General features: G+C 43.6%; 1 protein-coding gene across 1 annotated transcript; it reads right to left on the bottom strand.

Moving 5' to 3' along the window:
* Positions 1-557: 557 nt before the first annotated feature.
* vax2 (ventral anterior homeobox 2) lies at positions 558-14,270 on the bottom strand. The gene is made up of 3 exons (XM_056442979.1): positions 13,645-14,270; positions 9,730-9,917; positions 558-3,045 (listed from the first exon to the last, which is right to left on the bottom strand). The coding sequence occupies exons 1-3, from the start codon at positions 13,865-13,867 to the stop codon at positions 2,596-2,598; spliced, it is 861 nt and encodes a 286-aa protein (XP_056298954.1). The 5' UTR covers positions 13,868-14,270; the 3' UTR covers positions 558-2,595.
* Positions 14,271-15,287: the final 1,017 nt, after the last annotated feature.

The raw sequence follows: 15,287 nt of genomic DNA, 5'->3' as shown, positions 1-15,287 counted from the left end.
CTTCAGTGGCATTTTTTTATTTTTTTTCCTGTTTCAAATCACACGGAGCAGACGTGGAGATAACTTGTGTGCAAAGACCCATTTATATATATCCATATATAAATGTATATCTATGTACATAGCGTTGGTTCATCATAAGTAGCTGGGGGCCGTTAAGTAACTGTTACTGCTTGAAGAAGAGGAGTTCAGGCCCGAAGGACGTCGGCTGAGCTTAAAGAAAACAACAACACACATAAAACACACGGAGCTCATTTTAAAAAACAAAAAGGAATATTTCCTCACAATCTCAACGGACATTTTACCCATCAGAAAAGCCGCTCAACAGTACGACTGCGGGTTCAAACACCACCGTGCGGGGACAGGAAGTGGAGTCGGTGGAAAGGAAGTAGATTTAAATTCCTCTGAGAATCAACTGAGAACCGACATCAAGAGAGAACTTTTTTCTTTTTGGACATTTCTGTGCAGCTTTAAAATCATGCAACACATAGTTGTTGAAGAAGAAGAAGAAGAAGAAGAAGAAGAAGAAGAAGAAGAAGACGGTGTTCTTGCTTATGACATGGCAGGAAAGCAAACAAGCCCACAGCGAGTAAGGAAAGGAAGGGAGGAAGGAGGGAGGATGGAGGAGGGATGAGGGAGGCTGGGGGATGGAGGAGGGAGGAGGGAAGATAGATAAGAAAGGATGGAGGAGGGTGGATGAAGGAGGGAGGAGGAGGGAGGAGGAAGGATGGAGGAGGAGGAAGAAGGAGGGAAGATGTAGAAGATTGGAGGATGGAGGAGGGAGGGAGGAGGGATGGAGGAGGGAGGGAGGATGGAGGGATGAGGGAGGATGGAGGGAGGATGGAGGGAGGAGGTGGTGACATGCGAAGACTCCTGACCTCTCGGCTCATCTCTCTGTTTAATATTTGATTTATCTTCTGATGAATTATGGAAGTTGCTTATAGAAAATAAAACGTTGTTCTAAGAGCCGTGAGTGGAGAACACTGTTGTTGTTGTTGTTGTTGTTTCTTCTTCTTCGCGGTGAGGCCCGAACACAACAACAACAACAACAAATCGCCTGCGACCAGCCGGCTGCTACACGGGTGCAAAGAGGCCGCCAGGCGGAGCGTTCTCATTGGCCGAGGCCAGAGCAGCTTTCCACGCGTTCAACCAGAGAGCGCCGCTTTTCCTTTCTTTTCATAAATTGGTGTCACGAGAGTGTCCGTTAAAAAAAACAAGAAAAGAATAGAGGGAGAGAGAAGAGAAAGAAGAAAACAAGTTACACCCCGACAACGAGAGCGCTGAATGGACGCGCGGTGGAAGCGAGGGGTGGAAACGGAGGGCAGGAAAGGAGAGGCGTGGGAGGTCTTTGAAAAGAGACGAGAGCTGAATAAAAACCTACAAACATAAAGTGCTTTCAATGAGGGGCGAGCAGAGGAAGTCTGACAGGTGGGGGGGGGCGTTCGATGTCGAGAAACAACGTAGGAGAAATGAGCGTCGGGGTCAGGCGGCTACGATCATCGTCCGTTGATCGCTTCAGTCGGCGAAATGTTCGAATTAAAAAAGTGAAAATCGCAATTTGTGAGTTTTTTGTTAAAGCTGGATGGAATGAATATATAATGTTTGGTGTTATCGCTTGATAAATGGGAAAAAAAAGAAAGAAAAAGTTCATCAACATTGTCAAATTGAAAACCGCACCGATGAACACGTTTAAAAACAGAAGCCTCGGGATCGACCGGTGACTCACGGACTCGTGAATATTCATTTCCGGCCTTCACAAGTTTGGTTTCTGTCAAATAAATAAAAGAAATCTCCAAAAAACGTGGCCAGAGCGTCTCTTGTGACTTTTCAGTGAAGTCAAAGATCGGAGAGTTGATCTGGGTTTCAGCCGGCCTCTGATTGGAGGACACACGAGTGGCCCCTCCCACAAAGTGTGGCCCCTACCTCCAAAGCTTGAAGAGCCGAGTCATCTTTCATCCTCACGGTTCTCCTCTTGTTCTTGTTATATTGAATCTATCAGATCTGGATACGCGACCACAGGATATTTTCACACACCGACACACAAACAAATAAAGGATTTACAAAATAAACTACCGCTGGACACCAAACGAGATATTAAAATGCTACAATTCTTTTTTTTTTTCTTTTTTCTTCTTTCTCTCAGTGATTCTTCCATATTGTGATAGAGTACATGAAATAAAAAATAAAAATGAAAACGTGGCCATTTGTACTGAAAAGTGTCCAAACCTCTCGGATGATGCAATCTGCACCATCGGATATCAAGTATTTTTTTTTTTCCTGAACGGTAAAAGAAGGCCTGTATAGAGAGAAAACCACACACACACACACACACACACACAAATTGAAGAGTCACTTGAAACCACTGCGTAGAGAGTGGTGATAAAAACATCTGGCAGGTTTCACCCCCCCCTCAAAAAAAGCATCCACGTCATTTTATTTCCGCAAAAAAATAAATAAAAATGCACACGTTTTTTTTCTTCTTTTTCACCGTTTTTTTGCGTTTCCAAAAGTTTTGCGGCACAAAATGGCGCCACGAGGAACCCCGGGGGTCCGGTCTCTTTTCTCACATGCGAGGAGAAAGGTTCCGAGTCACGTCGCTTAAGAAACTGTCTTCTTGCCCCCCAGGTCCGTCTCCTTCCGGTCCAGCCGCATGTACGGCTCGAACGCCGAGGAGCCGCAGCCGTAGGCGGCCGTCAGTTCGTGGTGAGCGCCCCCTAGCAGCGGCATGGAGAAGCACAGGGCGTGCGGCGGCGGGAGGCCCAGCCGCGGTGACGGCGGCGTGCCGCCCAGCGACAGCCCAAACGCGCCCCCCCCCGGAGAGGCGGAGGAGCCTCCGCCCGGGCCGCTCAGCTGGGAGCCGTTGAGGTGCGGAGGAGGCCCCAGGAGGGAGTTGGGCGGCACGGGGCCCGAGAGGAGGCGGCCCTGCTCCAGGAGGCGCAGGATGTTGCACGTGGCCAGCGACTCGTTGGAGGAGGAGGAGCGCTTGTCCGAATCCTTGGTGGTGTCCTTCTTCTGCTTGGTCCGGCGGTTCTGGAACCAAACCTTCACCTGGAAACACAACCGGGAGGAGGAGAGACCAACCAATACTTTAATTAGAATGAATAATCGATATGATCGCCAGGGTAACGGACAGTTTAAAACTGACCGAGCATGGACACGTCTGGAGGAGGAGGTGGAGGAGGGGCCGGATTTGTGTTTTCAGGGAAATGCAAAGGCAGGGTGGTCTTTACGATGTATGTTTCATTTTGCCCTGTTTTAATTTTTTATTTTTTATGTCTGTCATTTTTGTATTAGTTTCATATGAATATATTTTAAACGAATTAAAAAAAGTAAGTGAAAAAAAATAATCGCTTAATCTGTTAAATAATCGATGAATCGGATTTTAAAAAAAACAACGAAAAAAACATTAATTCCTAACCAAAACAGAACGGACAACGTTTTTCTCGCCCGACTATTTGAAGTTAAACCACGTCGGAGAGGGGGCGGGGCTTATCTCCGTAGATTTGCTCCGTGGAAACGGTTATCATTTCCACCATCCAACAAATAACCACTATTTCTGCTCTATACTCATTGTGGACATCCCAAAAAAACGTCGGAGCGTCTAACGCCCTCGTGTGTCGGTTCATTACATCATCCGTAGGCTCACGCATAACTATTTGTCGATAGTCAAACATCACCGCGACTCATCAAGTGCCGTAATAATCGCTCAGACCCAACGAATCGATAATGAAAACTATTTTTAATTCATTCCGACTAAGCCAGTTATTCGAATTCACGTAAACACGGTCACAGAGGGAGGGATAGTGGAGGTGAGGGGTGGGGGGGGGGGGGTTAAGCAGCCGGAATGATCTCTTCTGTATCTCTTCTTCCTCGTTAGCTCACAGACGGCCTCCGTGAAATCTCTCTCTTGAGTTCCACTCATGCGCCAAACACGTTAAAAGCTTTGGATGGATATACAACAAAATAATTTTTAAAAAGCTCGCGAGTTTGTTTGACTGGGAATTTTATAGGAGGTGGAGAAAAAAAATGCTGAGGAGAGAAGAAAGCAAAGCCGCCTTCGGTACATCGACACTGACCGTGTTTACATTCGAATAACTGGCTTAGTCGGACTGAAATCAAATGATCCGTTTCCTGTAAACACCTTTGTTCGACTGTGCGGTCCGACTACGATCCGATTAACACGCCTGGATAACTCGATCCGATCCGGTTGATAATTCGACTATCGCGGCATGTAACGGTGAATTGGATTAGGAACTGGACTTTGCGTCTTTGCGCATGCTTGAGAACACGTCACACACACACACACACACACACACACACACACACACACACACACACACACACACACAACGTTCCATCACACACACAACGTTCCCCGCTCTGATGATGATGATGATACCCTTCGCTCTCGGTCACCAGAAATTTGTTTCTCTACACAACCAAAAATCTGAGAACACAGAGCAGCTTGTGTCCGTCTGCGTGTCTTCCTCTTCCTCTTCCTCTTGCTCTTCCTCTAGCCCGAGCGTTTGGACAATCCACACACTGTGACGACGTCTGTCTGGCACACGCACACACACACACACACACACACACACACGGGGACATTCATGGACGCAGACACCCGTCAGCTGGAAAACACACACTTCCTTTCAGTCTTCTCTGGGTCTCGTCCTCCTTCATCCCTACGACGATTCTCTCATTCACAAAAAAAATGTTTTAGTTTATAATCGAGAACATGTTAAGCAAAAATGTAGATTTCGGTTGTAAGAGGCGGAGTTCACACACATGTTGACGAACGGATTTCCATTTTGTGAAATCTCGGAGTATAAACCTTAATTGACCCACTTGAATGAGACAATAGTTTGATAAAAAGAACAAACATGTGTATACATGTTTATTCTTTTAATCAAACTACATAAATAAACTTTAACATTTTCCATGACTTTTCCAAAACTTTTGGGTTTACATTTTTTCCAGGACTTTAAACCAAATTTCCACGACCCAACATTTAGTGAAATCTACGTGTATACACGAGTATTCATTAAATAAGGGGGGAAAGTTTGATTAAAAGAATATAAATCTCTATAAATGTTTATTCTTTTAATCAAACTGTGTAAATACAACAAATTTCCATGAATTTCCCCAAACTTTTGGGATAAATGTTTTTTTTCTCCAGGCCTGGCAAAAACATTTTTTTATCCCATGACTTTTCCAGGTTTTCCGTGAGCGCGTGCGACCCCTGAAGGTCACACACGCGGTGTCTATGCAGCCTCTCTCTCGTCTTCCTCCCTCTGAGCTACAACGACGAGAAGCATCTTTTTAAAGTTTCACCGACAGAAGACGAGCGCAGGTGGGTCACGACACCAGCTGAAGGTCAATAAAGGTCGCCGCCCACTTTCTGACTCCCGTACCGAGGCCTTTATATTACTTTTAAAGGCCTCCACGCGTCTCTTTGTGTGAGCGCCGATACGTTTAAAACTTAATGTCGACGTTTTAGAGAACTTTGACAGGTTACATCATTTTAGTTTAGCTCTTAAGGCAAAAAAAGTGGAAGTTTTACACACTAAAATGTCAACCCACACACACACACACACACCATAAACAGATCTACAGTGACCACCTGAGGGAGGCAGGTGTTTTCTGCATGAAAAAAACGATTAAAGTTGAAGAGCCTGCTCACTATACGTGAACTCTGAGGGCGTTAACATGAAAGTCAGCCGTGACACACACACACACACACACACACACACACACACACACACACACACACACACACACACACACACACACACACACACACACACACACACACACACACACACACACATAATCTAACACACCAGGGTCTGATGATCAAGTTGTGATTTTTTTACACCTTAACTCATTTTAAATCACACATTTTCTGTTTGTGTCTTTATTAATTCAGATTTTTATATCCAGGATTCTTTTAAATTGACAACACATCTGTGTACATGTGTGATTAATGACTGTTTGGTTACTTTTAACTTAAAAGCAGCTGTATGATATCATATATTTTAAAAAGCAACACAATATTTGGGTGTTTTGGGGCATTTCACATGAGAAAATCCTGTTTTTTCCTGCATTTATTGAATTCATATTGTAGATTTCAACATCTGCAGCAGCTAAAAGTTCAATGCAGGTCATTTGCGAGACTTTAAACCCCAAGTTGCACGGTCCCACCAATAAACTGGGAAAAAAAGGACAACATTTGCCAACAATTGCTCACATCTGTGTGTATTGTTCCAGAGCTTTACATTAGAGATTAACCACGATTCCATCAGCTCTCTCCCATTTGCAGCGGGATTAAAAACCAGATCAACAAAGCATGGAGACCATTAAACCCGTAGCTTCTCCACATAACACACAATGGAGCTTAAAGTGACCACACACAGCACAGCGGGCCCAAAACCTCCAACCTGTGCAGGAATGTGGGAAAGCTTTTGTCTTTTTTCATGCAAAAAACAAAGTATAGTTTTTTTCAGACGGTGTAATTTGGATAAATGTAAACAAAACGTGAGAAATATCCTTTAAAATGTTAATTTGATGACATCTTAAGAGCCATAAAGGAACGTTCACAATGAAAAGGGGAATTCATAGAGAGGAAACTATAAAAGTTTGATTCAATGATTCACAAATGGTATTAATGAACCTTCTCCACGTGCAGGAAACGTAAACCTTCACAATAAGAGCATCCCTGAACACCCATGAGCATGATGGTGATCATGAAGCAGCCTATAGGGGCTTTACTGTTTTTAGTTCACGGTTTCAGTGCGTGTGCGCGCCCCCGACAACCCCCCTCCCCCCTGCTGTGTTCCCCGGTATCGGGGAGCCACCTGCCGGGACAAAGGGATGAAGCTCGCGCGTTACCGCGGAGTGACGCGTCAGAGTTGGAGGTTTCTTTTTACGTGCGCGTGAACGCGTCGGGTTTTCTTCTACTTATCTACTTACTAAATATTTGATATTTAAAGTGTGCAGAAGAATCTAAATAATGACTCGATAATATAATTAATGTGTGCGTTAATCCTGAAGCAAAAAGACGTGTGCAAACACAACGCTGAGGGTTTGTTCCGCTTTTATGAACTTGTTTTATGAAGAATACTTCATGCCCAATGATCAGTGTTTTTGTACACGTGCATCCAAAAATCTAAAATATATACAGTATATATAACATAAAAGTTGCGCTTGAAATAGATTTGGAAACGGCAGAATTTATTATTCCACTTTTATGTGTAATCCTAATTCTGTGTCCTGAGACACATTCAATCTAATGGGAATACTCTTTAAATGGACTTTAAATATAATCCACTTGTTCTCCTGTAATTATGTCAAAGTATAGAGATGGCCCCTGCTGCATGTTGCGTGTGTGTGCGTGTGTGTGTGTGTGACGTGTGTGTGTGTCCAGGGCCTGCTCCTCATTGCGTCATCAGTTTGAATACCTGACCAAACTAATTGGAGTTGCACCAGGGGTCAATGACCAAATCCCTAAACATTGTTAAAAAACACTTAACGATCCAATCCACCACATTACCGTAATTAGTTTGTGTTTCATTCCCAGATAAAAGAGGCCTGTCACGCGTGCATGAAGAAAAGAAGGTGTCATAAAATACTCCAGTCGTGTTGAAACCATTTGATTAGAGATGAAAACGAGGGAAAATATGTTTGTTTACAATTGTTGGGGGCTAGAATCTTCCATAATGGATCAAGAGTTGCGCAATAATAAACAACAACATGATACAGGCTGTTAAGCTTGTTTTGTTTTTATGAAACAAAAACGAAACAGCTGGTTATCAAAATATCCTCAGGTCACAGGTTCATGTGCCGATGGACACATCATAGAAATAAAAAAACTCAACTTTCGATCTAAACTAGGTTAAAAAAAAAAAGGTATTCCAGCTTCCAAGAACTTTAAAATCCACTTTCGCTAAATCCTGCAGCAAAAGGCCTCGGAGCTCGTATAGAGACAAATATAATGTGATGGATGGAGAGATAAAGAGATTGATAGATGAAAGGAAAGAGAGAGAGAGAGAGAGAGAGAGAGAGAGAGAGAGAGAGAGAGAGAGAGAGAGAGAGAAAAGCCCCTAGAAGCTATTTGATAAACGAGTTGCTTTATTGGTCTATACATTGAAGACGAACATCTAATTACTTCATGGCAAACCCGTGAAAACCTTGAGGAGCGAACTAAAGAGCACCAACATACACTGTAAACAACAACAACATCAACAACAACTCGCTTGAAAAGGAGGGGGGGGGGGGGGGTATTTAACGTTGAGAGAGCTCAATCGTTCCTTTTGTGATTGGCCTCGAACGTCGCATCGGCTCAAAATATACAACCGCCACCAACAGGAAGGAGATAATCGGAAGGAAGAAAAGAGTAAAAGCGACTAAAATCATTTCGATCACGTGACTGGGAGCTGCTTCCAGAACATTCGGCGTGAGGACATTCAGGGCTTCACGCCATTGTACTGAAACTAATTATTTACATTTGGTTCTCACTTGAAGGACAGACGGTTTTCTCTCAAGGTGTTTGAAGTCCGCGGCGCACGAAAGGCCTCCAACTGCCTCCCGGTTCTGGTGACGTCAGAGGAAACGGGCTCGAGTTGACCTACTTTAACTTCAATTCGTGGATTTATGTTTCACCGATTTTCCTATTTGGAAAGTTATCCACTTAGGATGTGGAGAGGCAGCGCGCGCCTGGTTTTATCACATCCGACTTGTATTTGCAGTATGAGTGCAGTGTTGTTGACAATGTGTAGGCCGGTTTTAAAACCATAAAAAAGTATTTTCTTATGCCCATAATGTGTAAAATATTACATGGCTTGGAGAGAGAAAAAAATCGCAAGATTTATGTCTCTCACGAATATTTCCCCCCAAATATAATCTGACGGATATGATGACCATCATCCTATAAACCGAGCCGCGTGATGACACATATCCATCTCTGTTGGCATGCAGTCAAGTTATGAGTCCGCAGTTTACTGCACGAGGACACACCACACAGTGTGTTTTTGGTGCATGCGCTGGAAGCAAGGAGACTTATGGAAGTCCATATGGAGAAATTAGTTTTCTTTTTTGGGGGGAGTTTTCTCAGTTTTCTCTTTGCTTCTGGCTTTCGGCTTACGTTTTGTCAGGATACAAAGTTTCCCCATTAATGCTGCCACACACATGCAATAATACTGTACATTATTAATAGTCCTGTATGTAAATGTGGACACCATTTCTTTTCTTTCCTCTAGCCTGTGAGGCCATAAAGGCTCCAAGGCCCTTGGCAAGTGCACAACTGCGCCATCATATTACTTTAGGCTCCTTGTGATTATCCATCGGGGCAAAAGAGGTTTCATACATTTAACACGTGAGTGTAAACGTCTTCAGCCTGTCCTATAGGACCCGGATGTGACCGTTTCACAAGCAGGAGCAGGCCCTGCATGGGACGGGGCCGATCTTCTACCCCTCAACTCTGATTGGCTGAGAAGCAAATTGAACACACCTGTCGCCCAATCAATAATATGGGGGAAATATAATTCTAAAATGACCCGTAACTTAGGCCAATGAATAACCAATGCACTTTATTATTATTTATGATTAAAACATCCTACAGCTGAAGGTCTGAACTAGCAACTGGTGGCTAGGCTAGTTAGCTCAGCGGACGAGATGTTTGTTTTATCTTCGTTATTCGTCTTTTTAAACGCCTCCGTTCTGCCGCCGTGTTCCTACCTGAGTCTCGGAGAGATTCAGCTGCCTCGCGAGCTCCGTGCGCTCGCGGCCCACGACGTACTGGCACCGCTGGAACTCGAGCTCGAGCCGGTACAGCTGCTCCGCCGTGAAGGAGGTGCGCGTGCGCTTGGGCCGGTCCAGGTCGAGGCCCTTCGGCAGGACGATCTCCCGGATGGTGCCTTTGGCGTCTGTTCGGAATAAAAACGAGGAAATGAATTCTCAAGACAACAATAACAACAACAACAATAAATGGTCTCACTTTTCCAACGGACGTGAACGCACCTTTCTGTGCGGCCTGCATTAAGCCAACCTGATGACATAATAATGAGTATGGCTAATGGTTTTAAAGAGAGTGGATGTCTTAGTGTGCGCGCGCGTGTGTGTGTGTGTGTGTGTGTGTGTGTGTGTACTATAGGGAGTGTTATTAACACACTTGTGCTCATGTGGTCAAAGACCCCTTTTGTGTGTTCATATGTTCACACATGAAAATAACACTTTTCGGTTATTGTGCAAAAATTAGCGTCTCATAATAATAATAATAATAATGGCACACTTTGAACAGTTTGTCCACGTCATGGTGTAAACTCCATATTAGGGAAACGTATGGAATATTTGGGAGAGGTTTATGTTTGCTGTTGAATCAAACCCCACAATACGCCATGCGTAAAGTGTACATGCGTAATGTCTACATGCGTAATGTCTACATGTGTAATGTCTATGCGTAATGTTAGTCCGCATGCATGTGATTGTAAAGGCGATATATACGTCATATGTGTGTTTCTCCACTATCGGGTCGTTATTGAGTCGAACTGGAAAGCCCCATTTGATAAAAACATGACACAAAGCTCCTGCGTGCTTTATTGAAAATTATAAATATCTTTAGACGTGGAATTCTGCTCAGTTTGGCCTTTTCTCCACCTCGGAGGAGCCATGAGCTGAACGTCTTTTTAAAATCAGGATTTCCCACCTTATTAGTGAAATCGTGTTATGTTTGTATTTTTTCTTTATATTAGTGTAAATATGTTTTATGTTGGCTATCTGGTATATTAACCTCAGATGATTATTATTTATTTATTTATTTATTTTATTTTAAAGATCTGCTTCGATTTTTATTTCCAAAGACTGTCTTTAAAATCAGAACTTATTTTAATAGAAGAAGAAAATAAATGAGCGTAGAAAAACAACCTCTATCCAAAAGGTTTTTAATAAATTAAATTATTAGAGAGCTATCCGGCTGCATCCGGGTCATTACACCCCGCCCTCAGGTTATTGTCTACACACAAACAATTACAATTATTACTTTAATTTAGCTGTAAAGAAACAAATACCGGGATTTTAAATATTTGTATTTCTTTTGTATTTGTTGGGATCGCAGCGGGAATATTTGTCCGTATTTACCACATTGAGTGGAAGACAAGACGTCCTCTTTGTCCGAGGTTTTTAGGTCATAAAATATGCAATTCAATAAAATATGAAGAACCCTGAATTAAATATGAAACAGAACTGATTGAACCGAACCTGCACAGTGTTTCTTTAAGGCTACACCGGCTAAAAGAATCCAACTTAAGTTTACATTTGGATTGTTTTTGCGAAATAAACCTGGACTTTTAAAACATCGTAATATAGAAGTTAACACAAATATCAATCCAGCCAATACAGCAGGTGCAGAGGAATAATAATAATTCATCCATTCATTCAACCTTGATCTTAACGCGCGGAAATACAGACAGGAAGTGCGTAAAAGGGAAAGCTGTGGGCGGGTTTGGCTCCAGCATGAGAAGTAGCCTAAAATACTTCATGAAACCAAGTTAGTGCTCTCGGGTATTTATTAAAACGATACTTCAATCACAGAGTTGTAGATAGCTGCTCCCCGGTGATGGGTTATAGTCTGCAGGCCTTTCGGCACATGAGAGACCTCCATCTTTACGCATCATTATATGTTGCGTAATGTCTCACCAGAGAGCCAAACAAACGCGCCTAACATTCACAACTGTACGTACAGAATGTTCTAGCACGAGCAAAAATAAGAGCTCCAATGGAACCGTGCGCGAGCAGAGGAGGAAACCAGCAGCTACGTGCGTCGTTCGCTAAGAACAACATTGTCAATACCCCCCCCCCCCCCCCCCACACACACACACACACAAACCGGTGCACCCCCCCTGGTCCTCCTCATACAGACCACGTCCTCCCCGTTACGCAGCGAGTGTACTTGAACACCTCATATGAGAAACACACGTGATCAGCAGAAAGGATTTCATATAAATTGGTCCCACAGGTGACGTCAGCTCAATAATCACTCTTTAGAATAAATATTAGGAATACATGTTGAAGAAAAAAAGAGACACTGTTGTCACTCACAAACCGACACGATTACTATATATTATTATTCCGGTCTGCATGTCCACGAGAGCACGAGCCGCGTCACGGGACACCGTGAAACGTTCAATACCCGATCAAAACCCAGCAGCCATAATATCCACATAACCGAGGATTGATAGCCAGACGTATCGATTGTGTCCACTCGCCAAAAAATATTAATAATCTTGCCGAAAAAAACTACAATACGTTTACATTTTATTTAAATGTGTGAGCGGAAGGAAACCTGCTGAGTTGTTGTTATTAAATACAAAATAAAGTTTCACAGTGACTCTAAATATAACTCATATGATTCAATATTTTGAATTAAGTTGTTATCTTTCTTCACTGGGGTTTCTGATTATGCTAAAATAATAATAACCTTAAATAATCTTAAATAACCTTAAATAACCTGAAGGTCTGGGCAGATTTAGACACGTTTTCTTTGTGCCACTGAGCCCTGAAAGCATGTAACATATATTTACTGAGTTTATTTTTATATAATTAAACATTGCAACTGCAAATCAAATACAAACGTGAGGTTATTTAGACTATACATATATAATTATAAAAATCACCTGTAATTATATAGTTTTTGTTGAAGAAAAATAGGAAAAAGAAAGAAATAATAAAGGTAATATATTTGTGTTCTCTCCATTTTAAAAATGTATTCTGACTGCAGTGAATTAACTTAATTTTCTTAATAATAATAATAATTATAATAAAGAAACACTCATCAGAGGCTATGGCCTCCAACCAGAGGGCGTGCACACTCATATTAAATAAAATATTATTCTGATTACCATAACGTTGGCACACAAAGGCAATCAGCTACTGATAAGTAACCACACACACACACCCACACACACACACACACACACACACACACACACACACACACACACACACACACACACACACGTGTGTGTTATCGATGAAGAGCTGAATGATGTTGTGATGTGTTTTTTCCCATCAGCTTCTTTGTTGATAAAAAAAAGTGAATTTCTTCTGATTATCTTGAACTGTTTTCTGTTGTGTTTTCTACTTTTTCAGGTCTTGTTAAATATAATCATCCAATAATACAGAAAAGTATTCATGTAGTAATTCATGTTGACTGTCAAATCCATTTGTATTTATCCACGTCATCACAGACTTTCATTCTATATTTGATTTATTCTAAATTCATATCTACGGGTGTGGTTTGGTGTTACACTCATTGATGTATCACGGAAGTGAGAGTCGTCCATCCTGTTTAATAACACATATAAGACCCTTTCATGTGTAAATACACTAATACACACTTCTCTCACTTCATGATATTTTAAAGCAGCTTTATACACATTTTAAATGGAGACTCACCAAAAACATCTCCACACTCACACTCACAGTTCCCCTTTCGGCCCACTTGTATAAGCACATTTATCTTTTATTATTCAGTTGTAATCGCAACAGTGAAGTTAAAAATAGCCTCAACTTCATAGAAACTCCCACAGATTCCCATGCAGTTGCAGACTGAGTGTGTGTGTGTCAGAGTGTGTGTTGTGTGTAGTTCCTCCTCACCTCTCACGAGGATCCTCCGGCAGTAGACCGGGTCCACTCCCAGCAGCTTGTCGTGTCCGTCCTCGCTGGAGGACGTCGGGGTGGAGGCGGAGGTCCCCGGGGTGTCCGTGGTGCTCTGCACCGGGGACCGGCTCCCTATCTTTGTCTCCATCCGGTCCGCGCACAGCGGGTTGGGTCCACAGCGGTGGTTCCCGTCGCCCATGGTCGTGGTCTGGTCGAACATCTACACACACACACACACACACACACACACACACACACACACGCACCTAGACACACACACGCACCTAGACACACACACCTACACACACAATAGAGCCGAAGTTCAGATGCTCTCTCCCTCCTTTTCCTGTCGCTGCTGCTCACCCTCTTCCTCCTACTCTCTTCCCCTCTTTGCAAGTGTTCTCCAGAGACGAGGAGAGAGCAAGTCCCTCTCTCTTTCTCTCTCTCTCTTTCTCTCTCTTTCCACAAACAAAATGTAAAAAAAATTAAAAGAAGTACATCCAGTTACAAAGGAACCTTGAAGTCCTGCACCGGAACCGAGGTGCGCTTTAGGTGTCGCGGCATGACGCACGAGCCCAGAGTCCAAACAGAGTCAGCTGTGGTGGAGGAGGAAGAGGATGAAGAAGAGGAGGAGGAGGAGGGGGGGGGGATCCTGCTCCAACTACTGCAGCCAAGAGACGTATAGGATCAATGCATGGTGCAGCCGGTCAGGTACAACCACATCTATGGAGGTGCCACACACACACACGCACGCGCGCGCGCACTGCTCAGGAATAAGGTAAGAGGAGGGGGGGGAAAGGAGGAAGAAAAATACCCCCCCCACGCAGCAGCGGGCACAAAGTTTCTCCTGGTCGGTCCAGAGCCTGTTACTGTTACTTCACTTCCCTCCCCCCTCCCGGTCTCATCCACTGCCTCTGCGGGTCCGTGGTTGCATGTTGTCGGTGGTGACGTCACAGGGGGGGTGGGGGGGGTCGGTGGTCTTCTTTTTTTGGAGAGCCCACAATACCAGATGGGTGTCGGAACCCTGTCTGGACCACGGGGGGAGGGTCACGTTTGCTCACGAAATAAAAAGTCTGGAGCGGCCGGTGTCAGCTCTTTTGTTGTTGTTGTTGTTGTTGTTGTTATTTGCTTTGCGGCTGAAACGTCACGTCAGTGCGCGCGGGAGCCGGATTGAAAACGAGCCGCCGAGTCTGCACGAACAGAGCCGAGACGACGGTGTGAGGGGGAATATTTGAGGGCACACACGGTACACTTTAGAGAGGCAGAAACCCGTGACGTCATTTCCGGCTCACGCAAGGGTCGTCGCCGATTGGTCCGCCGGGCACGGGGCACGTTTTTTCTTTTTTCTCTTTTTTTTTGACAAGAGGGTGAGAGCGGCGCTGCAGACCCGAGGCTCCGGTACCGAGCCGGGACACCATGGTGTGTTGCACTTTGAAATGCATTTAAAAATATGTATTCTCTTTATATTGCCGTTTAGATTTACAACAATATGTCAGATAAATGTGATTTTAAAATGATGAATGCATACAGCGCATTGGACCGCATGTGAGGTCAATATTGTTTTCAATAAATATTGGATGTCATGTCTGATATGATTTAGGTTTCTGTGAACCAAAAAGCCTGCAGTCACATTTAAATAT

The sequence above is a fragment of the Pseudoliparis swirei genome, chromosome 21, assembly GCF_029220125.1.
Source record: "Pseudoliparis swirei isolate HS2019 ecotype Mariana Trench chromosome 21, NWPU_hadal_v1, whole genome shotgun sequence".
Lineage (NCBI taxonomy): Eukaryota > Metazoa > Chordata > Actinopteri > Perciformes > Liparidae > Pseudoliparis > Pseudoliparis swirei.
Note: the sequence above shows the minus strand (reverse complement) of the source record. Positions and strands in the feature narration are given on the sequence as shown.